This window comes from Scylla paramamosain, chromosome 24, assembly GCF_035594125.1.
Source record: "Scylla paramamosain isolate STU-SP2022 chromosome 24, ASM3559412v1, whole genome shotgun sequence".
NCBI classification, from domain to species: Eukaryota; Metazoa; Arthropoda; class Malacostraca; order Decapoda; family Portunidae; genus Scylla; species Scylla paramamosain.
In genome coordinates, this window is record NC_087174.1 from 18,445,407 (window position 1) to 18,464,075 (window position 18,669).

The window sequence follows — 18,669 nt, forward strand, 5'->3', positions numbered from 1 at the left end:
TGAAATGATACAGAGATCAGCATGGATGCTCTCTCACTATGGTTATTTTCAAAGACCACTGAGAAGACTAGACGAGTTCTCAAAAGCGTTTCTTCCCTTATTAATGTAGAAATCTTGGCAATCTGGCACTCCCTCCATAAAAAAAAAATTCTTAAGAACCCGTGTAACTTTAACTTTTAAATGTAGTGGAGGTGCGGCACAGAAGCGGTCCAAAATCGTAAAGATCTGTCCCTAGAGAGAGATTAGTCTCGTCAGCTACACAACCAAGATCAAGACTAAGAGAACACATGTGTTGCGTGTGAGTAGTGGTGTCTGATGAGTCTTCCTCTGCATCGCTCCACCACCTGCTCCGCTTTCCACAGCGCATAAGAGCGCACCTGGGGTCAAGACCACCTGGAGGCTGACGTTATCCTGAGCCAACGTTAGTATCATAGAGAGTACCTACTTGTTTTGTTACTGAAAGGTTGGGGTTTGGGTCTTGTTACCTGAGTTTAGGACGACCTCAGCTACACGTAGGGCAGCAGTTACTTTCTCAAAATTCTCTTAAGAACTGTGGGATTCTGTCCTCTAGCTTATTTACCGTGGCTAGGTTTCGACTGCCACCATCACCGTAAGTCCAGCTGGATTATTTAAGATGGTGCTCCTTGTGGGTAGTGTTCGGCCACCAGCCAGGTTTAGGACGAAATGTAGGATAGTCAGCAGTGAAAATATTCTGGGAATAGCCGCCAATCAAGGAGCACCAGCGCGTCCTTCCACATCTACCACCTTGACTAGTCATATTAGGTTGAGTGGTATTATTCCAGTCAATAGAAATTCACTTCTGCTTTCTTGACGTGTCTAATTGGCTAGAACTCCTCATGGTGATTATTTTGAGCCCCTTATATGTGTGTCGCAAATCAATACTGTCAGCGATTTTAAAAAAAATTATTGGCTTTCTTTTGGACGTGTTATCGTTAGGTTTAGTTTGGGTTGGTTTGTTAGGTTAGCTTCGGTCAGGTTAGGTATTTTGATCTTGATCTTGATGATACAGGTGGCACAAGATCACTCCTGAGCCAGGCCTTTGGATCGGCAACTCCTGTAGAAGGGGGAAAAAAAAAAAGAGAAACAAACAGCATCCTTTATCCTAATTGTTCATACATCTGGCATGCTACATTCTCTCCAGAAACTCTTTCACCGCCTCAATCATCCTTTCATTCGCCTCTATACAGTCCCAGCAACAACACCATTCCTTTCCTGTCTTCTCCACTCTTTCATTCCTATCATGCCCTAACTCAGTCAGTATCACTTGTATCATCTCATTCCTGTCTCTGGCATATATACTTCACACACTCCAGCACCACATGTTCCACTGTCTCATCCTCTCCCATGTCACACATCTGGCACACTTTGCTGCGGGACTCAGACCACCTGTAACTCATTGCATTCACATCCATACACTGTGCCCTCGCTCGGAAGAGAAGATCACCGCCCAGGCTTCCATCATACCACCTTTCATACCTCGGGGCCTCTTTCTCCTTGTACCATTCCAGGGTCTTCTTTCTTTCCATTTCATTCTTCCATTCATTCAGTCCCACACATTTCACTTCTTTGTCTATCTCATTCTTCCATTTTCTCACATCCCATTCGGCTCCCACTCTGCCTCCTCTTGTTACCACCCATTCACGCTCATTTTGATTCCTCCCTGCCATTCTTATCGCCCACACAACTTGCAATCCATTCCTGTCTGTCATTCTCATGCATCTCTTCCTCCATTTGCTTCCACTTTCATTCCACAGGTACACCTTCCTTGCTATTCTTGCATCATCCATTCTCTCAAGCCTAATCTTGTACCAAAGTGTGGCTTTTGTGAGTCTTTCTCTAAAGGTGCTCCATCCCATGTCACCTCTCAAGGCTTCAACTGCTGTGCACCTTGGTGCACTCAGTGCCATCCTTGCTATTCTATTCTGGCCCACTTCTAACTTATCAATTTCACTTTCATTCCATGCAATCACATCCATACCATACATTATACATGGCACAGCCACACTCTTCCACACTTCTCTCAACACATCATACTTACTTGCTCTCATCCTTGCCGTGCTTCCCAATCGACCTACCCACTGGTTTACCATACTTATCTTTTCATTCTTTACCTTTGCACACCAACTAGGACTCATCCACATCCCTAAGTACTTGTATTCTTGCACCTGTCTCAACTCATTCTCTCCAAGTCTCCATACCACATTACTTTCATCCTCTGACCTATTCACAATCATTACTTTGCTTTTCTCACTGCTAAACCTTACTCCAAAGTCTTTACCATAGCCATCCACCACATCCAACAAACTTTGAAGCTCATCTGCTGATTCACTTATAACAACTACATCATCTGCATAAAGGAGCACACATAGTTTATCATTCCCCACACTTACCCCTATATTCATTCTTCTTCATCCTGGCTGCTAGCTCCTCTGTATACAGGCTAAAAAGGGTTGGTGACAATATACAGCCCTGCCTAACTCCTCTCTCACTCTTCACCCAGTCTGTTTCTATGTCTCCTAGTCTGTATCTAGCTCATATGATCATATGTATGATCTTGATCTTGATCTAGATGCTACAAACGGCTTGGAATTACTCCTGAGCCAGGCCAAACAAAAAAAAGGCAAACAGAAAACAGACCTCGTCTTTCATGCAACTAATCCCTACATCTGACACTCCACATTTTCTCCAGGAACTCCTTCACTGCCTCAATCATCCTTTCATTTTGTCTCCCCACACAGTCCCAGCAGCAACACTATCTTTTCCCTTCTTGTCTTTTCCACTTTGACGTTCCCCAATTCCCTCAGCACCACTTACATCATCTCATCCCTGTTTCTGGCATACTTCACACACTCCAGCACAACATGCTTCACTGTCTCATCCTCTCCCATGTCACACATCTGGTACACTTTGCTGTGGGACTCAGACCATCTGTAACATTCACATCCATACACTGTGCCATAGCTTGGAAGAGATCACCACCGTAGCTTCCCTCATACCACTTTTCATATGTTGGGGCCTCTTTCTCTCTATACCACTCCAAAGTATTCTTTTGTTCCATTTTATTCTTCCATTCACTCAGTCCCACACATTTCACTACTCTATCTCACTCTTCCACTTTCTTACATTCCATTCTAGACCCCCTCCATTTTTAGCAATTATACTCCAGTCACTCTCAACATGTCTCCCCTTGGGTTGAAAAGCCCAACTAGTTTCCAAGCCACTCTTTACTACCATCCTAACATACTTCTTCCCTTACTTGTTACTCCTAATGTTCCACAGAAACACCTTTCTCACTAATCTTTCATCATCCATTTGCTCTTATCTAGCCTTGTATCTCAGGGTTGCCTTTATGTGCCTTTTTCTAAATGTACTCCAGCCCATGCCTCATGTCTCCCTTCAAAGCCTCTATTGCTTTATACCTTGGTGCATTCTGTGCATAATAATGCTGCCAGTGATTTAAAAAAATAATAATAATTGCCTTTTTATTGGGAGTACCATTGCAAGTGGCTGGTCTACACTGTTTACTGTGCAGTTTTGAAGTAACTAATGGTATTTGCAAGGATGAAACTTTCTTTATGGTAAGTTTTGATGTGTTGTGACTAATTTGCAGTCAATTTTTGTTGTAAATTACTATGTTCCTCATGTTAAGGGGACGGAGTGGCAAAAATGACAACAGAGTGATTTGTGACAAAATGATGACAGATTACTTAAAAATGGATCAAAACTATTAGGAAAAAGTTTTGTCCGACATATGGAGTCTGTTGTGAAACTGGAAATTTACCAGTTGAGTTAGATTTGGTGGTAGAATTATAGAGTTATTCTTTATAATAATTATGTCTCGTGCAATAACAAAATTTATGTTGTCATGTAGGACACACTGCAGCCTTGCCATGAATGTAGAAATATTCTAGGGGTATCAAGAGGATGGAGTGGGGAGTTTGGTAAACTAGTGAGTGTTACCAGATGGCAACACCAGACATGTCCCCTCCTCATACATAGGAGCAATATCAAATATGTCTACAGTTTCATTCTATATACATGAAGATGCAATGAGGTTATATATTATACTTTTCTACATAATTTGTTCTAAGTAGTAACACAGGAAAAATTTAACTATATCCATGAATAAAATATTCAAGTTGATTTTCTAGTGAATTGGCATTCAGATTTATTTCATCTTAAGGTTTCCAAAAATGTACACCATTGATCAGAAGCATATTAATGTAGATGACAGTAGAAGATGAAGACAACATGTCTGTGCCATGTAAAACTCCAAATTACATAGATCAACTTCCTAGTATATGGAGACAACAATTTTAATTGAAAATAGGTAACTCGAGTGTCCTGACAAGAGTAATGCTGTATATCTAACCAAAACAAACATCTGACTGGCTGGCCTTGGTTTAAGTTAACAAACACCGTTGGACAACCATTTGATTCCTACTCCATGAACCTGTGGCTTCCTGTATTCCTCTCCCGTTATGCCACAGCAGTCCTGAGGGATGTTTGTTTTGGTACTCAATTACTTTGCCATGTGTCCCCGGTTATGAAAGAAATGCTAAAATCCCCACGAAAATAATTATATCCATATATCACGATGTTACTGAGTATGTTATGTCATACTACGTAGTACAGTCTTATTTATTTATTTTTTTTTTATCTTTTTCATTGTCCAAATCACTAGATTTTAGACTTGTAATGTGCCATTTTTAAAAATATTGCTAACAGTATTAGTAAATAATCATAAAAAATATTTGTTTTGACCAACTTTTCTCAAAATTATCCATGCAAGATGTTTAAAAGTTGATGCAAAATTTCAAAAGTATCATAATGATCAATATTCTATGCATCTGTATGCACATGGGATTTACATTAACAATATTTTAGCTCATGTCACAAGGGGACATGCAGTACCAACAACATCTGGTGGATTAGTTCCAAAAACTTCCCATTGTGGTTGATGTTTGATTAAGTCTAAATTTTTTTCTCTCTCTAATCTTGAACTTTCAAGTGTTTCTTTCATCAGATCTGTTTCTTGAATATCTTCTCATTCATGGAAATTTAATTTAATAAAGTAAAGCTAGATTTTATAAACTTTTCAAGAGAGAGAAAATAAGTACTAAATAAATATCAAGTACAGTAAAATCCCTCTTATCCGGCATCAACGGGACCGCTGACGTGCCGGATACTTGAATAGAAGTGAAATTATGTCCACAATCACCACCCTACACTCACACATCTTACCATAACAAAGATCAGCTGATCTGATCAACTGCTTAAGTGTAAGCACAACACGCTTCCTCTTTTCTACAACTTTAGGCATGATGAAGGCATCAGGCGATAAACAGTGCACACGTGGGACTGAGTCACTGAGTAAACACAGTGCAGTGGGCCGCGGGTGGCGCGAAGCAGTGCGCTCTGGTGGCGAGGGGACAAAGTATGCCTCGCGTGGGAATTTTAATCGATTTTATGAGTACACATTGATTTTTTATTGATTTTAAGGCTTGGGGAAAAATGTGCCGGATACTCGAATGCCGGATGAGAGGGATTTTACTGTACATATAATAGACAGATTTGTACTACATCTTGACCCGAGTCACATTAACTCACTTGATTGACTTATTTGGTTGACTACCCTTTCATGAAATATATGTATGGGTAGGTAGATGTTATTTCTATGAATATAAGGGCAGCACATATCTGCAGTTATGCCACTCAGCAAAATTTCAGTATCATGACAAGCTGTTCTAATAGTAATAACTGAGTTATGTGACATCTTCATTCAATTTTTCAGACTATAAAGATGGTAAAACTACCAACCAGGAAGCTCAACAAGAAGAACAGAGGCCCTGCTGCTGCTAGCCGGCTGGGTGTATCCAAGCCACGGCCAAAGAAAAATCTCAAGAAGGGCATCAAGAAAGATACCCCTTCAGGTTCTGTTCCCAAGCCCACAAAAACTGCAGATTCTAAAACTAAACCAAAGAAAAATTTCAAGAATAGCATCAAGAAAGATAACTCTTCAGGTTCAGCTCCCAAGCCCACAAAAACCACAGATTCTAAAACCCAACCAACCTTAAAGGCAAAGAAAAATCTCAAGAATGGCATCAAGAAAGATAACTCTTCAAGTTCTGTTCCCAAGCTCACAAAAACCACAGATTCTAAAACCCAACCAACCCTAAGGGCAAAGAAAAATCTCAAGAATGGCATCAAGAAAAATAACCCTTCAGGTTCTGTTCCCAAGCCTACAAAAACCACAGATTCTAAAACCCAACTAACTCAAGTAAAAAAGAAGGAGAATGAAGGACGTCCACAGTCTAAAATCAGAAACCAGAAGAAAACAAAAGGAGGGAAGGCAAAGCAAAATATTGCAAAGAAACCTAAACTCTCTGTGAAACGCATTGGGAGGGCAGCAAAGAAGGACCAGAAGCTGATGAAAAGGTTTGCCAATAATGTGAAAGAAGCTCCTAAAAACAAGGTTACAAAGGTTGATCCTGCACAACTGATCAGCCTTGAACTGGTGAGTGGCTGTGTTGCTAAGAGTGTGTTTGCTGCCTTTTTCCTTACTTAATTAATGCCACTTTCCTCTGTATATTTGTGTCGGTGGTATTGGTGTTATTTTAATGTTTAGTTGTTTTGAAGTTGGTAGAATGTCTGTAGGTACATGAAAGGAGGCATGGAATGAGATCCTGTTGAAACCCTAAATAAACTAGAGAACTTGAGAAATTAAGTTGGAGATGACTAGTGCATCTGGTAAATTATCAAGAAACTCAGGCAAAATCTTCCAAAACATAGACTGTCGCATACATCATAACTTTCTGATATACTTAGAAATAACTATCACTTTCCTAATACTGAATCATGACCAACAGGTGCAGGCAGCTGTCAGCGGGTTGAGGAAACTTCCATCATTTGGGAAGACTGAAAGGAAGAGCTTACATGATATAACCGATGTAGATGAACGTTTTGTCTACTTACAAGTCACTCTGTGCAAGCTTCCCAATGTTACAGACGACTTTCATCTCACTAGACCAGCTACAGTCAGTGTGTAAGTCAGACTTGTAGCAAATACTGGATTTGATTGCATAGGCAGCAATGATTAAGATCAGGAGTATTTCATGAAATTTTGTACCTTTATCTTGTCTAGTCATCTGGTCATGTTGGCACATTATAGTAGACTTTTGATTGACCTATGTCATGTTATGTTATGGTGTAATTACATCTGCTTCTTTATTTTTGTTATGAGGATTCTTTAAGAGTCTAGAAGTATACTTAACTGTGTATTTTGTTGTACTTGAGTAGAGCTGGGGAATGATCAATGGATGTATTTATCATTTGTTACGCATATATCATTGAGATTCATCATGTAAATACTGACTCAGAAATGTGCATGAGTGAATTGAAAGATGATAGATCCATATAGGATTCCATATAGAATAAAAAGCAACAGACTATCTTATATTGAAATACAAGCATTTTTTTTACAAAGAACTTCTGGCATTGCAGGTACCTTCCTAACAGCCTGGTGACAGACAACACAGATGTTATTCTCATCACCAAAGACTTGCAGAGAGGCATCAAAAAGGATCACCAGAACTCCCTGAACTACTTCAAGGAACTGTTGCGCATCAAGGAGGCCACTTCCTTAATCAATGAGGTAAGGGGAATCTGCTGATACAGGTTTTAATTGATAAAGGTGATTACATAAGAATATAAGAAAATAGGGAAGCTGCAAGAAACTGTCAAGCATACATGTGGCATTTCCTGTATGAAACATACTTGTCTATCTCCATCTGTCAGTTGATTCATAAGTTTGTCTGATCTTTTAAAGCTCGCTATTATTATGAAGGTTAAAAGTGTTGTTGTATCTGTTGTGGCAAAGATGTAAGGAAAAACAAGGGAGTGTTTGTACATGAACACAGTCTTGGCTTCTGTCATGTTAGGGAGATATCAACCTGTATTCATACTTAGAATAATAATAGTTAATTTCATACTACTTTTCCCATTTGTGCTTTTTCCCCTTCCCCTATCTCAGTCTTTCTCAGTAGTGCCACATAACCTCTGTAGTCTGGCACTTGCTCATACTGTGACATTTCAATCAGTCTTACATTAACTTCTTTTGCATCTGTTTCTATGAAAGGTCAGTATTTGTACTTGTTAACTGCTTAATATCAACAAAAGTTTTATTTTTAGCTTCTTATTGATCATAAATCTTCATGAAATTGCCCTCATTGCATAGTTGTCTGAATCTTATTAAATTTTGCAGATCATCCCCCTTCGTCAATTGAAGGTTGAGTACAGGGAGTTCGAAGCCAAGAGACTCCTTGCCAACCGTACAGACATGTTGCTTTGTGACGATACTGTGATGAGATTTATCCCCAAATTCCTAACCAAACACTTCTTCACTAAGAAAAAGTAAGTGTTTTGAGATGATTCTCTCTCTCTCTCTCTCTCTCTCTCTCTCTCTCTCTCTCTCTCTCTCTCTCTCTCTCTCTCTCTCTCTCTCTCTCTCTCTCTCTCTCTCTCTCTCTCTCTCTCTCTCTCTCTCTCTCTCTCTCTTTCTCTCTCTCTCTCTTTCTCTCTCTCTCTGCTGTAAGATACCCGAAGCTAAAGATGTATTTTCATACTTTCATTCCATTATACCAGCCTAAATATAACCTACACTGTGAGAGGCATATTGACCAAAGCATATTGGCACCTTCAGCCTGGACATGGAAATAACAGGAATCATACATTTGATGACATTTCTAGATAGTTTTTATTTTGCCATATATGATTTTTTTAATACCTTGGCATGACTAATGTGTTGGTTTTTCTTATTACTTTATGATTTGAAGTGATAATGTTTTATTTAGTTTTTGTCTCCTACTATTCAATTTTAAATGTATTTTATTTTAGGGGTACTTTAAAGGCTGGTTCACATTAGTCCGTTTTTGTGGATTCCGCATCTGCTCTCTGCTCCAACTATGATGTCACAAAGAGTTGGAGCTTAAGGAGCAGATGAGTTGTGATACACACACGCTTTCGGTCTTTGTTTGCATTTTGTAAACAGTAGGCATGGAGCCCTCACAGATCTGGGAGGATGAAGAAGAGGAGTTTCTCCTGCTTGCTGCATTTGGATTTGCTGCTGCTGAAGATGAAAGTCAGGAGAGAAGGAAGCGAAGGGTGTGGTCACACCAAGTTTTATTAGAATGGTCTCTACGTGGTGAACACACAATACAATGAATTTTAATGTTACATAGTAGATGAGATTACCTTTAGCAGAACTGCGTAACTGGTGGTGTGTTGGTGTATTGGTGTGGTACTGCAGCCATGAGGAAACGCTGGCTGGCTTTGAAGATGGCGGTGGTGGAATCTGTTTTTGTTTATATTCAGACAGTGTTGCTGTATTTCCGGTCTGAACTTGGAATACTTTTTGGTTGCTTTTTCTTAACATCACGTGCATACACGTACACATACAACATAATTTACAATTATTACAATATCTAAAATTACAGTTATGTGCTTCATACAAATTTCTACTGCACTGAAATACTCAACAAAAAAACATGGATAACACCAAACCCGCACACATGCACAGAGTTGACTTGGTTTCATCTCTTCTGCACATCTCTTCCGCACAGTGCGGGTGGGGGAGCTGGAGTGGAGCCTGGATCACACATGAGTGGAGATGGGATTGATGTCATAGTTGAGGAAGAGAGCAGATGTGGAATCTGCAAAAAACGTACTAGTGTGAACCGCGCTTAAGGTGCTACTATATGTTCTTTACAATTAAAGCATTTTAATTTGAATGTGAGTTTGAATTGAGTCTGTGTTGTCTTTCAGGTTGCCAGTGCAGGTGAACCTCAAGGCAAAGGACCTACAGAAGGAAATACTACATGCACTCTCAGTGTCCAAAATTTTTTTCAGTATGAGGGGGAACTCTCATCTCATGAAGGTGATATTCTTCTGGCCTATGTGTTTGTTGAAAACATTAAGGATGAGGTGTCATGCATGATTTATTCCTAAAACTTCTGCTGATCTCCACTGTAAGATCATTGTTAAAGTAGAATATTACAATGGAGAAAGTTGATGAACTGTAGGTTTGTGTAGATCAAATTTCCACTGAGATCAAGAAAATTTTACCATAGGAGGAAAAATATGCAGCATTGTAGCTGGAGAGTGCATGAGATAAGATAGATAGGCAGCTGTGATGTCAGGCAGGTGCTGCATCACTATCACATACAGTTTCTTAAAGATACATTGAACCATATATGCCATTATGTCTTGGAGTTTTCCCCTGGGTGTCAAATCTTTTGTTGAGCACTGCATTCATGAAATTCTCTGGCAAATTTTAACTTAAGGACTTTTAATCCTCAAAGGCTTCACCATTTTAAACTTTTACTTTACTGTACTACCACCAGTGTGTCACATCTTGCATCCAAATATGGAAAGTACTTGCTTCATAAACCTGCTTCTGGTTCACACTTTGAATTATTTGCTGTTATCTCTACCTTAATTTTAATACAATGCTTTTCATTTTAAAATTAAATATTGAACATAATTTTCTGGAATTTAGCACTTGAGTACTTGCTTGCTTTTTAGATTGGTCGCATGAGTCAGACAGATGATGAGATTCAGCAGAATGTATTAGCGGCTGTACAGAAGCTTGCCAGCCATGCCCCAGGGGAGTGGGGTAATATCCAGAGCTTGAATCTCAAACTGGAGGGGACAATATCCATCCCTCTTTATGTCAAGATAGGTGAGTTCCTTTCATTTCCTTACATTTCCAGCATCCTCTATCCTCATTTATTTGTATTTCTTAGCTTAACTCTATTTATTTTTTATTCATTTAATTTATTTTGTTATTATACAGTTATTATACAGGGGAGTGGGGTAATATCCAGAGCTTGAATCTCAAACTGGAGGGGACAATATCCATCCCTCTTTATGTCAAGATAGGTGAGTTCCTTTCATTTCCTTACATTTCCAGCATCCTCTATCCTCATTTATTTGTATTTCTTAGCTTAACTCTATTTATTTTTTATTCATTTAATTTATTTTGTTATTATACAGACTCACTGAACAAGGTGAAGGCAGTAGCAGCACAACCACTGTTCCCTGGTAGCCCTGTGTCTGGCACCCTCACCACACAGCCTGGAAGGTGCATCACTGTCTTCCCTGATGGCAGTGTAACAGTAACTAGTCTTGCCAAGAACCGCAGCAGACTGGCTGAAGAGGTATGTGGGTCATTAGAGAATAAGGGAGCCTGAGTATCTCAAGGATTTGGAATAGCATTTGTCATCCATTTTTTGTCTTTTAATTAGTCACTGCTGGTACATCCTCAGTATTTGCATCCTGCTGCTTGGAATGAAGTAATGTTATATTTGATAAATGAATGCTATCTTGGTCCATATTGAACATACTTTTATAGATATTGACAGTTTAGGAACATCGGGCAGTTAAGGAATTATCCTTCGTGTGTGTGTGTGTGTGTGTGTGTGTGTGTGTGTGTGTGTGTGTGTGTGTGTGTGTAAATAGAACACAACTTGTAAGAATAAGGTTTCTTTTCTTCTCAATGATTTGCTGAGAATCAAATTTTGTTTTCCATGAAATAAGCTACATGTTATAAGTTGTAATTGATGGGAAGCACATTGACATGTACTTAAAACATTCTGACTGTGAATAGAATTTTGTCTTAGTGTTTGAAGACATGGCAAAAGTTATTCCATTAAGGCTCTGTCACATTAGCACATTTTTGTCAACTTTCTGAAAATTGACAATTTCTTGAGCATGCCCCATCCCATAAGGACAGCTGTTCATCTGCACTTTTGTTGACAGTAAACAAGTATGGCTCTGGGCTGGCTCTCTCTCTCTCTCTCTCTCTCTCTCTCTCTCTCTCTCTCTCTCTCTCTCTCTCTCTCTCTCTCTCTCTCTCTCTCTCTCTCTCTCTCTCTCTCTGTCTGTCTGTCTGTCTGTCTGTCTGTCTGTCTGTCTGTCTGTCTGTCTCTCTCTCTCTCTCTCTCTCTCTCTCTCTCTCTCTCTCTCTCTCTCTCTCTCTCTCTCTCTCCTCTCTCTCTCTCTCTCTCTCTCTCTCTCTCTCTCTCTCTCTCTCTCTCTCTCTCTCTCTCTCTCTCTCTGTATAGCTACATTAGTTACTGCCTGTTAGCCTCTCCTGCCCAGCGTGACAGTATCCTCACTTGCCTAGTGGAGTAACATTGGAACAGAAATGCATAACTGGCAACTCACACTGGCAGGCTGCGGGCCCAGCCAGCCAGGGACTCCAGCAGTTCTCCACTCCACTGACGCACAAGCAAATAGTCGCTGTTCTGCACCTTATTACAACTTTTGTAAATTGTACACAAACCAAATGAGTTAAAATGGTATCCAGTGTGCAGGATTTTTTTTTTTTTTTTTTATGTAGGAAGGACACTGGCCAAGGGCAACAAAAATCCAATAAAAAAAATGCCCACTGAAATGCCAGTCCCATAAAAGGGTCAAAGCAGTAGTCAAAAATTGATGAACAACTGTCTTGAAACCTCCCTCTTGAAGGAATTCAAGTCATAGGAAGGTGGAAATACAGAAGCAGGCAGGGAGTTCCAGAGTTTACCAGAGAAAGGGATGAATGATTGAGAATACTGGTTAACTCTTGTATTAGAGAGGTGGACAGAATAGGGGTGCGAGAAAGAAGAAAGTCTTGTGCAGCGAGGCCGTGGGAGGAGGGGAGGCATGCAGTTAGCAAGATCAGAAGAGCAGTTAGCATGAAAATAGCAGTAGAAGACAGCTAGAGATGCAAGATTGTGGCAGTGAGAGAGAGGCTGAAGACAGTCAGTTAGAGGAGAGGAGTTGATGAGATGAAAAGCTTTTGATTCCACCCTGTCTAGAAGAGCAGTATGAGTGGAACCCCCCAAGACATGTGAAGCATACTCCATACATGGACAGATAAGGCCCTTGTACAGAGTTAGCAGCTGGGGGGTTGAGAAAAAACTGGCGGAGACATCTCAGAATACCTAACTTCATAGAAGCTGTTTTAGCTAGATGAGATGTGAAGTTTCCAGTTTATATTATAAGTAAAGGACAGACCGAGGATGTTCATTGTAGAAGAGGGGGGACAGTTGAATGTCATTGAAGAAGAGGGGATAGTTGTCTGGAAGGTTGTGTCGAGTTGATAGATGGAGGAATTGAGTTTTTGAGGCATTGAACAATACCAAGTTTGCTCTGCCCCAGTCAGAAATTTTAGAAAGATCAGAAGTCAAACGTTCTGTGGCTTCCCTGCGTTAAATGTTTACCTCCTGAAGGGTTAGATGTCTATGAAAAGATGTGGAAAAGTGCAGGATGGTATCATCAGCATAGGAGTGGATAGGACAAGAAGTTTGGTTTAGAAGATCATTAATGAATAATAAGAAGAGAATGGGTGACAGGACAGAACCCTGAGGAACACCACTGTTAATAGATTTAGGAGAAGAACAGTGATTGTCTACCACAGCAGCAATAGAACGGTCAGAAAGGAAACTTAAGATGAAGTTACAGAGAGAAGGATAGAAGCTGTAGGAGTGTAGTTTGGAAATCAAAGCTTTGTGCCAGACTCTATCTAAAGCTTTTGATATGTCCAATGCAACAGCAAAAGTTTCACCAAAATCTATAAAAGAGGATGACCAAGACTCAGTAAGGAAAACCAGATCACCAGTAGAGTGGCTTGACAGAACCCGTACTGGCGATCAGATAGAAGGTTGTGAAGTGATAGATGTTTAAGAATCTTTCTGTTGAAGATAGATTAAAAAACTTTAGATAGGCAGGAAATTAAAGCAATAGGACGGTAGTTTGAGGGATTAGAGCGGTCACCCTTTTTAGGTACAGGTTGAATGTAAACAAACTTCCAACAAGAAGGAAAGGTAGATGTTGACAGACAGAGCTGAAAGAGTTTGACTAGGCAAGGTGCAAGCATGGAGGCACAGTTTCGGAGAACAATAGGAGGGACCCCATCAGGTCCATAAGCCTTCTGAGGGTTTAGGCCAGCGAGGGGATGGAAAACATCATTGCGAAGAATTTTAATAGATGGCATGAAGTAGTCAGAGGGTGGAGGAGAGGGAGGAACAAGCCCAGAATCATCCAAAGAGTTTTTAGCAAAGGTTTGAGTGAAGAGTTCAGCTTTAGAAATAGATGTGATAGCAGTGGTACCATCTGGTTGAAATAAAGAAGGGAAAGAAGAAGCAAATTTATTGGAGATATTTTTGCTAGATGCCAGAAGTCACAAGAGGAGTTAGATCATGAAAGGTTTTGACATTTTCTGTTAATGAAGGAGTTTATGGCTAGTTGGAGAACAGACTTGGCATGGTTCCAGGCAGAAATATAAAGTACATGAGATTCTGGTGATGGAAGGCTTAAGTACTTTTTGTGGGCCAACTCTCTATCATGTATAGCACGAGAACAAGCTATGTTAAGCCAAGGTTTAGAAGGTTTAGGACGAGAAAAAGAGTAAGGAATGTATGCTTCCATGCCAGACACTATCACCTCTGTTATGTGCTTAGCACACAAAGACAGGTCTCTGACATGGAAGCAGTAATCATTCCAAGGAAAATCAACAAAATACCTCCTCAGGTCCCTCCAACTAGCAGAGGCAAAACGCCAGAGGCACCTTCGCTTAGGGGGATCCTGAGGAGAGATTGGAGCGATAGGACAAGATACAGATATGAGATTGTGATCGGAGGAGCCCAACAGAGAAAAAAGGGTGACAGCATAAGCAGAAGGATTAGTGGTCAGGAAAAGGTCAAGAATGTTGGGCTTATCTCCAAGACAGTCAGGAATACGAGTAAGGTGTTGCACCAATTGCTCTAGGTCGTGGAGGATAGCGAAGTTGAAGGCTAGTTCAACAGGATGATCAGTGAAGGGAGAGGAAAGCCAAAGCTGGTGGTGAACATTGAAGTCTCCAAGAATGGAGATCTCTGCAAAAGGGAAGAGGGTCAGAATGTGCTCTGCTTTGGAAGTTAGTAGTCAAAGAATTTCTTATAGTCAGAGGAGTTAGGTGAAAGGTATACAGCACAGATAATTTTAGTTTGAGAGTGACTCTGTAGTCGTAGCCAGATGGTGGAAAACTCAGAAGATTCAAGAGTGTGGGCATGAGAGCAAGTTAAGTCATTGTGCACATAAATGCAGCATCCAGCTTTGGATCGAAAATAAGGATAGAGAAAGTAGGAGGGAACAGAAAAGGGGCTACTGTCAGTTGCCTCAGACACCTGAGTTTCGGTGAGGAAAAGAAGATGAGGTTTAGAAGAGGAGAGGTGGTGTTCTACAGATTGAAAATTGGATCTTAGACTGCGAATGTTGCAGAAGTTAATGAAGAAAAAGTTGAGGGGGGGGTGTCAAGACACTTAGGGTCGTCGACAGAAAGGCAGTCCGACCTGGGGACATTTATGGTCCCCTCCCCAGATGGGGACTCTGAGGCTGGTGTAGGAGTCGCCATGATGAGAGACTAGAGAAACGGACCTTCCAAAAATGTAAACATCTATTGAATCTGCAAGCCACTGTTTGCTGTTACATATCCACAAGTGTAACATATGAAATTAAGTGATTTTTTATACTCTTGATTTAGAATTGATTTTTTTTATATATATATATATATATATATATATATATATATATATATATATATATATATATATATATATATATATATATATATATAACAAGGTTTACTTAGTATATCTTTATATTATAAACAAACAACAAAAGCTGATGACAACCCTCCTCACTGAAGATGATAACTTCTGTTTGACGATGCTGATGAAAAAAGACAACGGAACAAGGCAAAAATTGATGGAAACCAGAGTTGACAAAATGTGATAGTGTGATGGCGCCTTTATTTACTTCACATTCTTTGTTGTTTTTGGAATGGATTCTATCATTGGGAAAAGATTCAAAAAGTAAATCCAAACTTCTAGACTCCAATTGGTGGGATTGCACATGTACTGTTTTGCTTCATAGATTTCAGATTACTGTATTTTGAGAACACATGAAGCATTTATAGTGGTTCCCCAAGAATGCAGTCACTGAGTACCTACTGCATAGCATGACCTTGAAAACCTGTGTACTTGAGAAGTGATAGGAAGAATGATCCTGTATCAAGCTGACTGATCAGTTTTTATGTTTGTTTGAGAACTTCAGAAAAAAATTACATAATGTTGAGGCTATCAGACATGCATGCCTTCCTTGTCTCCTGCCTGTGTCAGCACTGACCCTGGTGAGATGCTTTCTTGTTATCAGGATGAAAAGAAAGGAAAAGTATAGAAAAAAAAGATAACAAATAATAAACATAACAAATATTAAATAGAAATAATAATAGTAACAATAATTGAGAGTTTAGTGTGGGGCATAACCAGCTGCCACCTCCAATCAGATAAATACATTACAACTCATTCCCTGTTTATTGAAGTAATTTGTAGTCATGAAACTTGGTTAAATCCCTGAGATTAGTAGGACTGATCGGGACAACAAAATCAGTCTCAGATTCACAATGACTGACTGGTGTTGATGTCACTGTGATAACTACTGTACTCACTTTGATTTCAAAACATGTTCCTCAGGGATAATATAACTGATTGGGTTAACAGGAATGTTATCTCAGATGTTGCACAGGTCTCATTGTGCTTTGTTTACAAATATTGGATGAGCTGCAGTGATAGGCTGCTGCTGCCATTGCTACAGTAATGAGTCATTCAGATTACTAAAGCAAGTCTTGTGACTCTGGCTCATGTTCTTTGCCTTTAGTTGTCCTGTTAATACCTCCTGTGTACTTTTTAAGGTTGAATGATTAGAATCCATGTCCTTGGGGAGCAGAATATACTATTTGTTAAGTTGTCATTGCTCAAAGCAGGCATTTCATGGTGTTCTCCTTTGCTCTCAACAGAATGAAACTAAGAATGAAATCAAGAAACCTGAATCCAAAGATGTCAAGAAAGGTAAAAGAGGAAAGAGGTCAGCCAAATCAAAAAGTAAGGTAGAATTACCAGAGACAGAAACAGAAGTGAGCACCACCAAGGAAGAAGCAAAGAAAAAGAAAAATACTAAGAGGAAAATGACAGAGAAAACAACCAACAAGGCCAAGAAACAAAAGAAAGTAGAAGGTTCAGACTCAGACTCTGAGGAGGATGACTTGGAGGAGCAGGAGATGACGTACCTCAGACAGCTGAACCAAGAGGAGTCAACAGGTGGCCAGGAGGAAGATGAAGACTCAGAGGACGTTTGGGCAGACAGTGACAGTGACATGGAAGACGGTGACTGAACCAAGGCAAGGCAGAAGAAGGCTCAAGAGAGGAAGGAAAAGGGAAAGTTAAATGGAGGGAAATGATGAAAGGATTTATTGATGTAGTGTATACTTTCACTGAAACCTTAAAATTTAAAACAACTGTTAAATGTTATGGAATAATTTTTTAAGTCTTGTAATGTAATTTTGAAGAAATAAACTCAGACTTGATTATCATTATTATTATCTATAGCTTGATTTAATATTCAGTGAAGAAAAGCACTGCCTTATGCAAAATCAATGAATTTTTATGAATTGCTAATCATTTCTATAAAGTTTGCTTAACAGAAACCAAACTTAAAGGGTAGAAAAAAAAAAGCCTTACAATTTGATAAGATTTTTCTCCTTCAAAGTATTTCACTCTAGTCTTCTCCTCCTTGTTCATTACTGTGTGGGATAATGTGAGGGGATAAATTCTGGGAGAAAAACAGATAGATTATAGGCACTGCTTATATCACTGAGATAGAACTAATCATGAGAACATTAACACTGATAAACTTCAACATGATCTAATATAAAAAGGTAAACAGTTACTGGGAACTGGTAGCAATAAAGTCCAGTAAATTATGATGTGAAAATAAATTTTTTTTGTGTACATCAAGATTTATGTTCTGGTTGAGATGTTTAAGGATATGCTTGAAGCTATCCTTTGATGTGCCTGTGAAGAAAACTAATTCACAGAAATTTTAGAAAGGTGTTATTGGAGAGTGCACCAACAAGATGGTTTGTGCATGACAAGGAACTATAGATACATTTTCAGGTAAGAATAAAAAAAAAAAATGCCACATGGTAAAAAGTGGATAGAGAAAAGAAAAAAAAATAGAAATTTAACAAAGTCTCAGCTGTAGTCTGCTACAGTACTGGGAAAGAATTCTTTGTCGTTCAAAGTTATAATGTAGGGAAATATTAAAGTTCATACTGTTCAACTGATATTCTCTGCTGCCTTTTGAAGGGACCATATGATATTTAGATTTCCAGAATGCAAAACTTGTAGCAAGAACAAAATCACAATGATTGCAACTACTAGGACAATCAAACATTGCGGCAAATGCACCCAAGAGAATTCCCACACCTCAAGTGTGCTAACCCTGAGTTTGTTTTTCTTAAAGACAGACCATCAACATGTTCAGTAAATGAGGTGCAGGTAAAGTGTGTTGATCAAATCCCGCTACACAACCCGTGGTGCTCTCACTCTGGCCCTCCAGCAGGTAGTGAGTGGGAGAGAACTGCTTTACAATCAGCAGGTGTGCTCTGTGGCTGTCTGTGCAGATTCAATGTTCAATTTCATGACGACACGGACATACTTCGACGACAAAAGATTTAATCCTGCCTGCTTCTGTATTTCCACCTTCCTATGACTTGAATTCATTCAA

The 18,669-nt window shown here is 39.5% G+C and overlaps 1 protein-coding gene across 2 annotated transcripts; it reads left to right on the forward strand.

The window, feature by feature from the left end:
- The first annotated feature begins 260 nt into the window (after window positions 1-260).
- Window positions 261-17,467, forward strand: LOC135112843 (ribosomal L1 domain-containing protein 1-like). 2 transcript variants are annotated; one of them, XM_064027717.1, is made up of 10 exons: window positions 268-421; window positions 5,341-5,458; window positions 5,816-6,538; window positions 6,891-7,066; window positions 7,525-7,675; window positions 8,285-8,433; window positions 9,844-9,955; window positions 10,603-10,759; window positions 11,074-11,237; window positions 16,901-17,467. In XM_064027717.1, exons 3-10 carry the CDS (start codon window positions 5,825-5,827, stop codon window positions 17,273-17,275), a joined length of 1,998 nt encoding a protein of 665 aa, XP_063883787.1. In that variant the 5' UTR covers window positions 268-421; window positions 5,341-5,458; window positions 5,816-5,824; the 3' UTR covers window positions 17,276-17,467. The 2 variants fall into 2 exon arrangements, with proteins under 2 accessions (XP_063883785.1, XP_063883787.1); XM_064027715.1 differs by lacking the exon at window positions 5,341-5,458 and having other exon boundaries at window positions 261-421.
- Window positions 17,468-18,669: the final 1,202 nt, after the last annotated feature.

Bases quoted from the DNA above. Each gene is read 5' to 3' on its own strand.
- LOC135112843 (XM_064027715.1), top strand. From the start codon at position 5,825: ATGGTAAAACTACCAACCAGGAAGCTCAACAAGAAGAACAGAGGCCCT. The intron at 7,067-7,524 runs GTAAGTCAGACT...CTGGCATTGCAG, and splicing joins AGACCAGCTACAGTCAGTGT to GTACCTTCCTAACAGCCTGG. The intron at 9,956-10,602 runs GTGATATTCTTC...CTTGCTTTTTAG, and splicing joins GGAACTCTCATCTCATGAAG to ATTGGTCGCATGAGTCAGAC.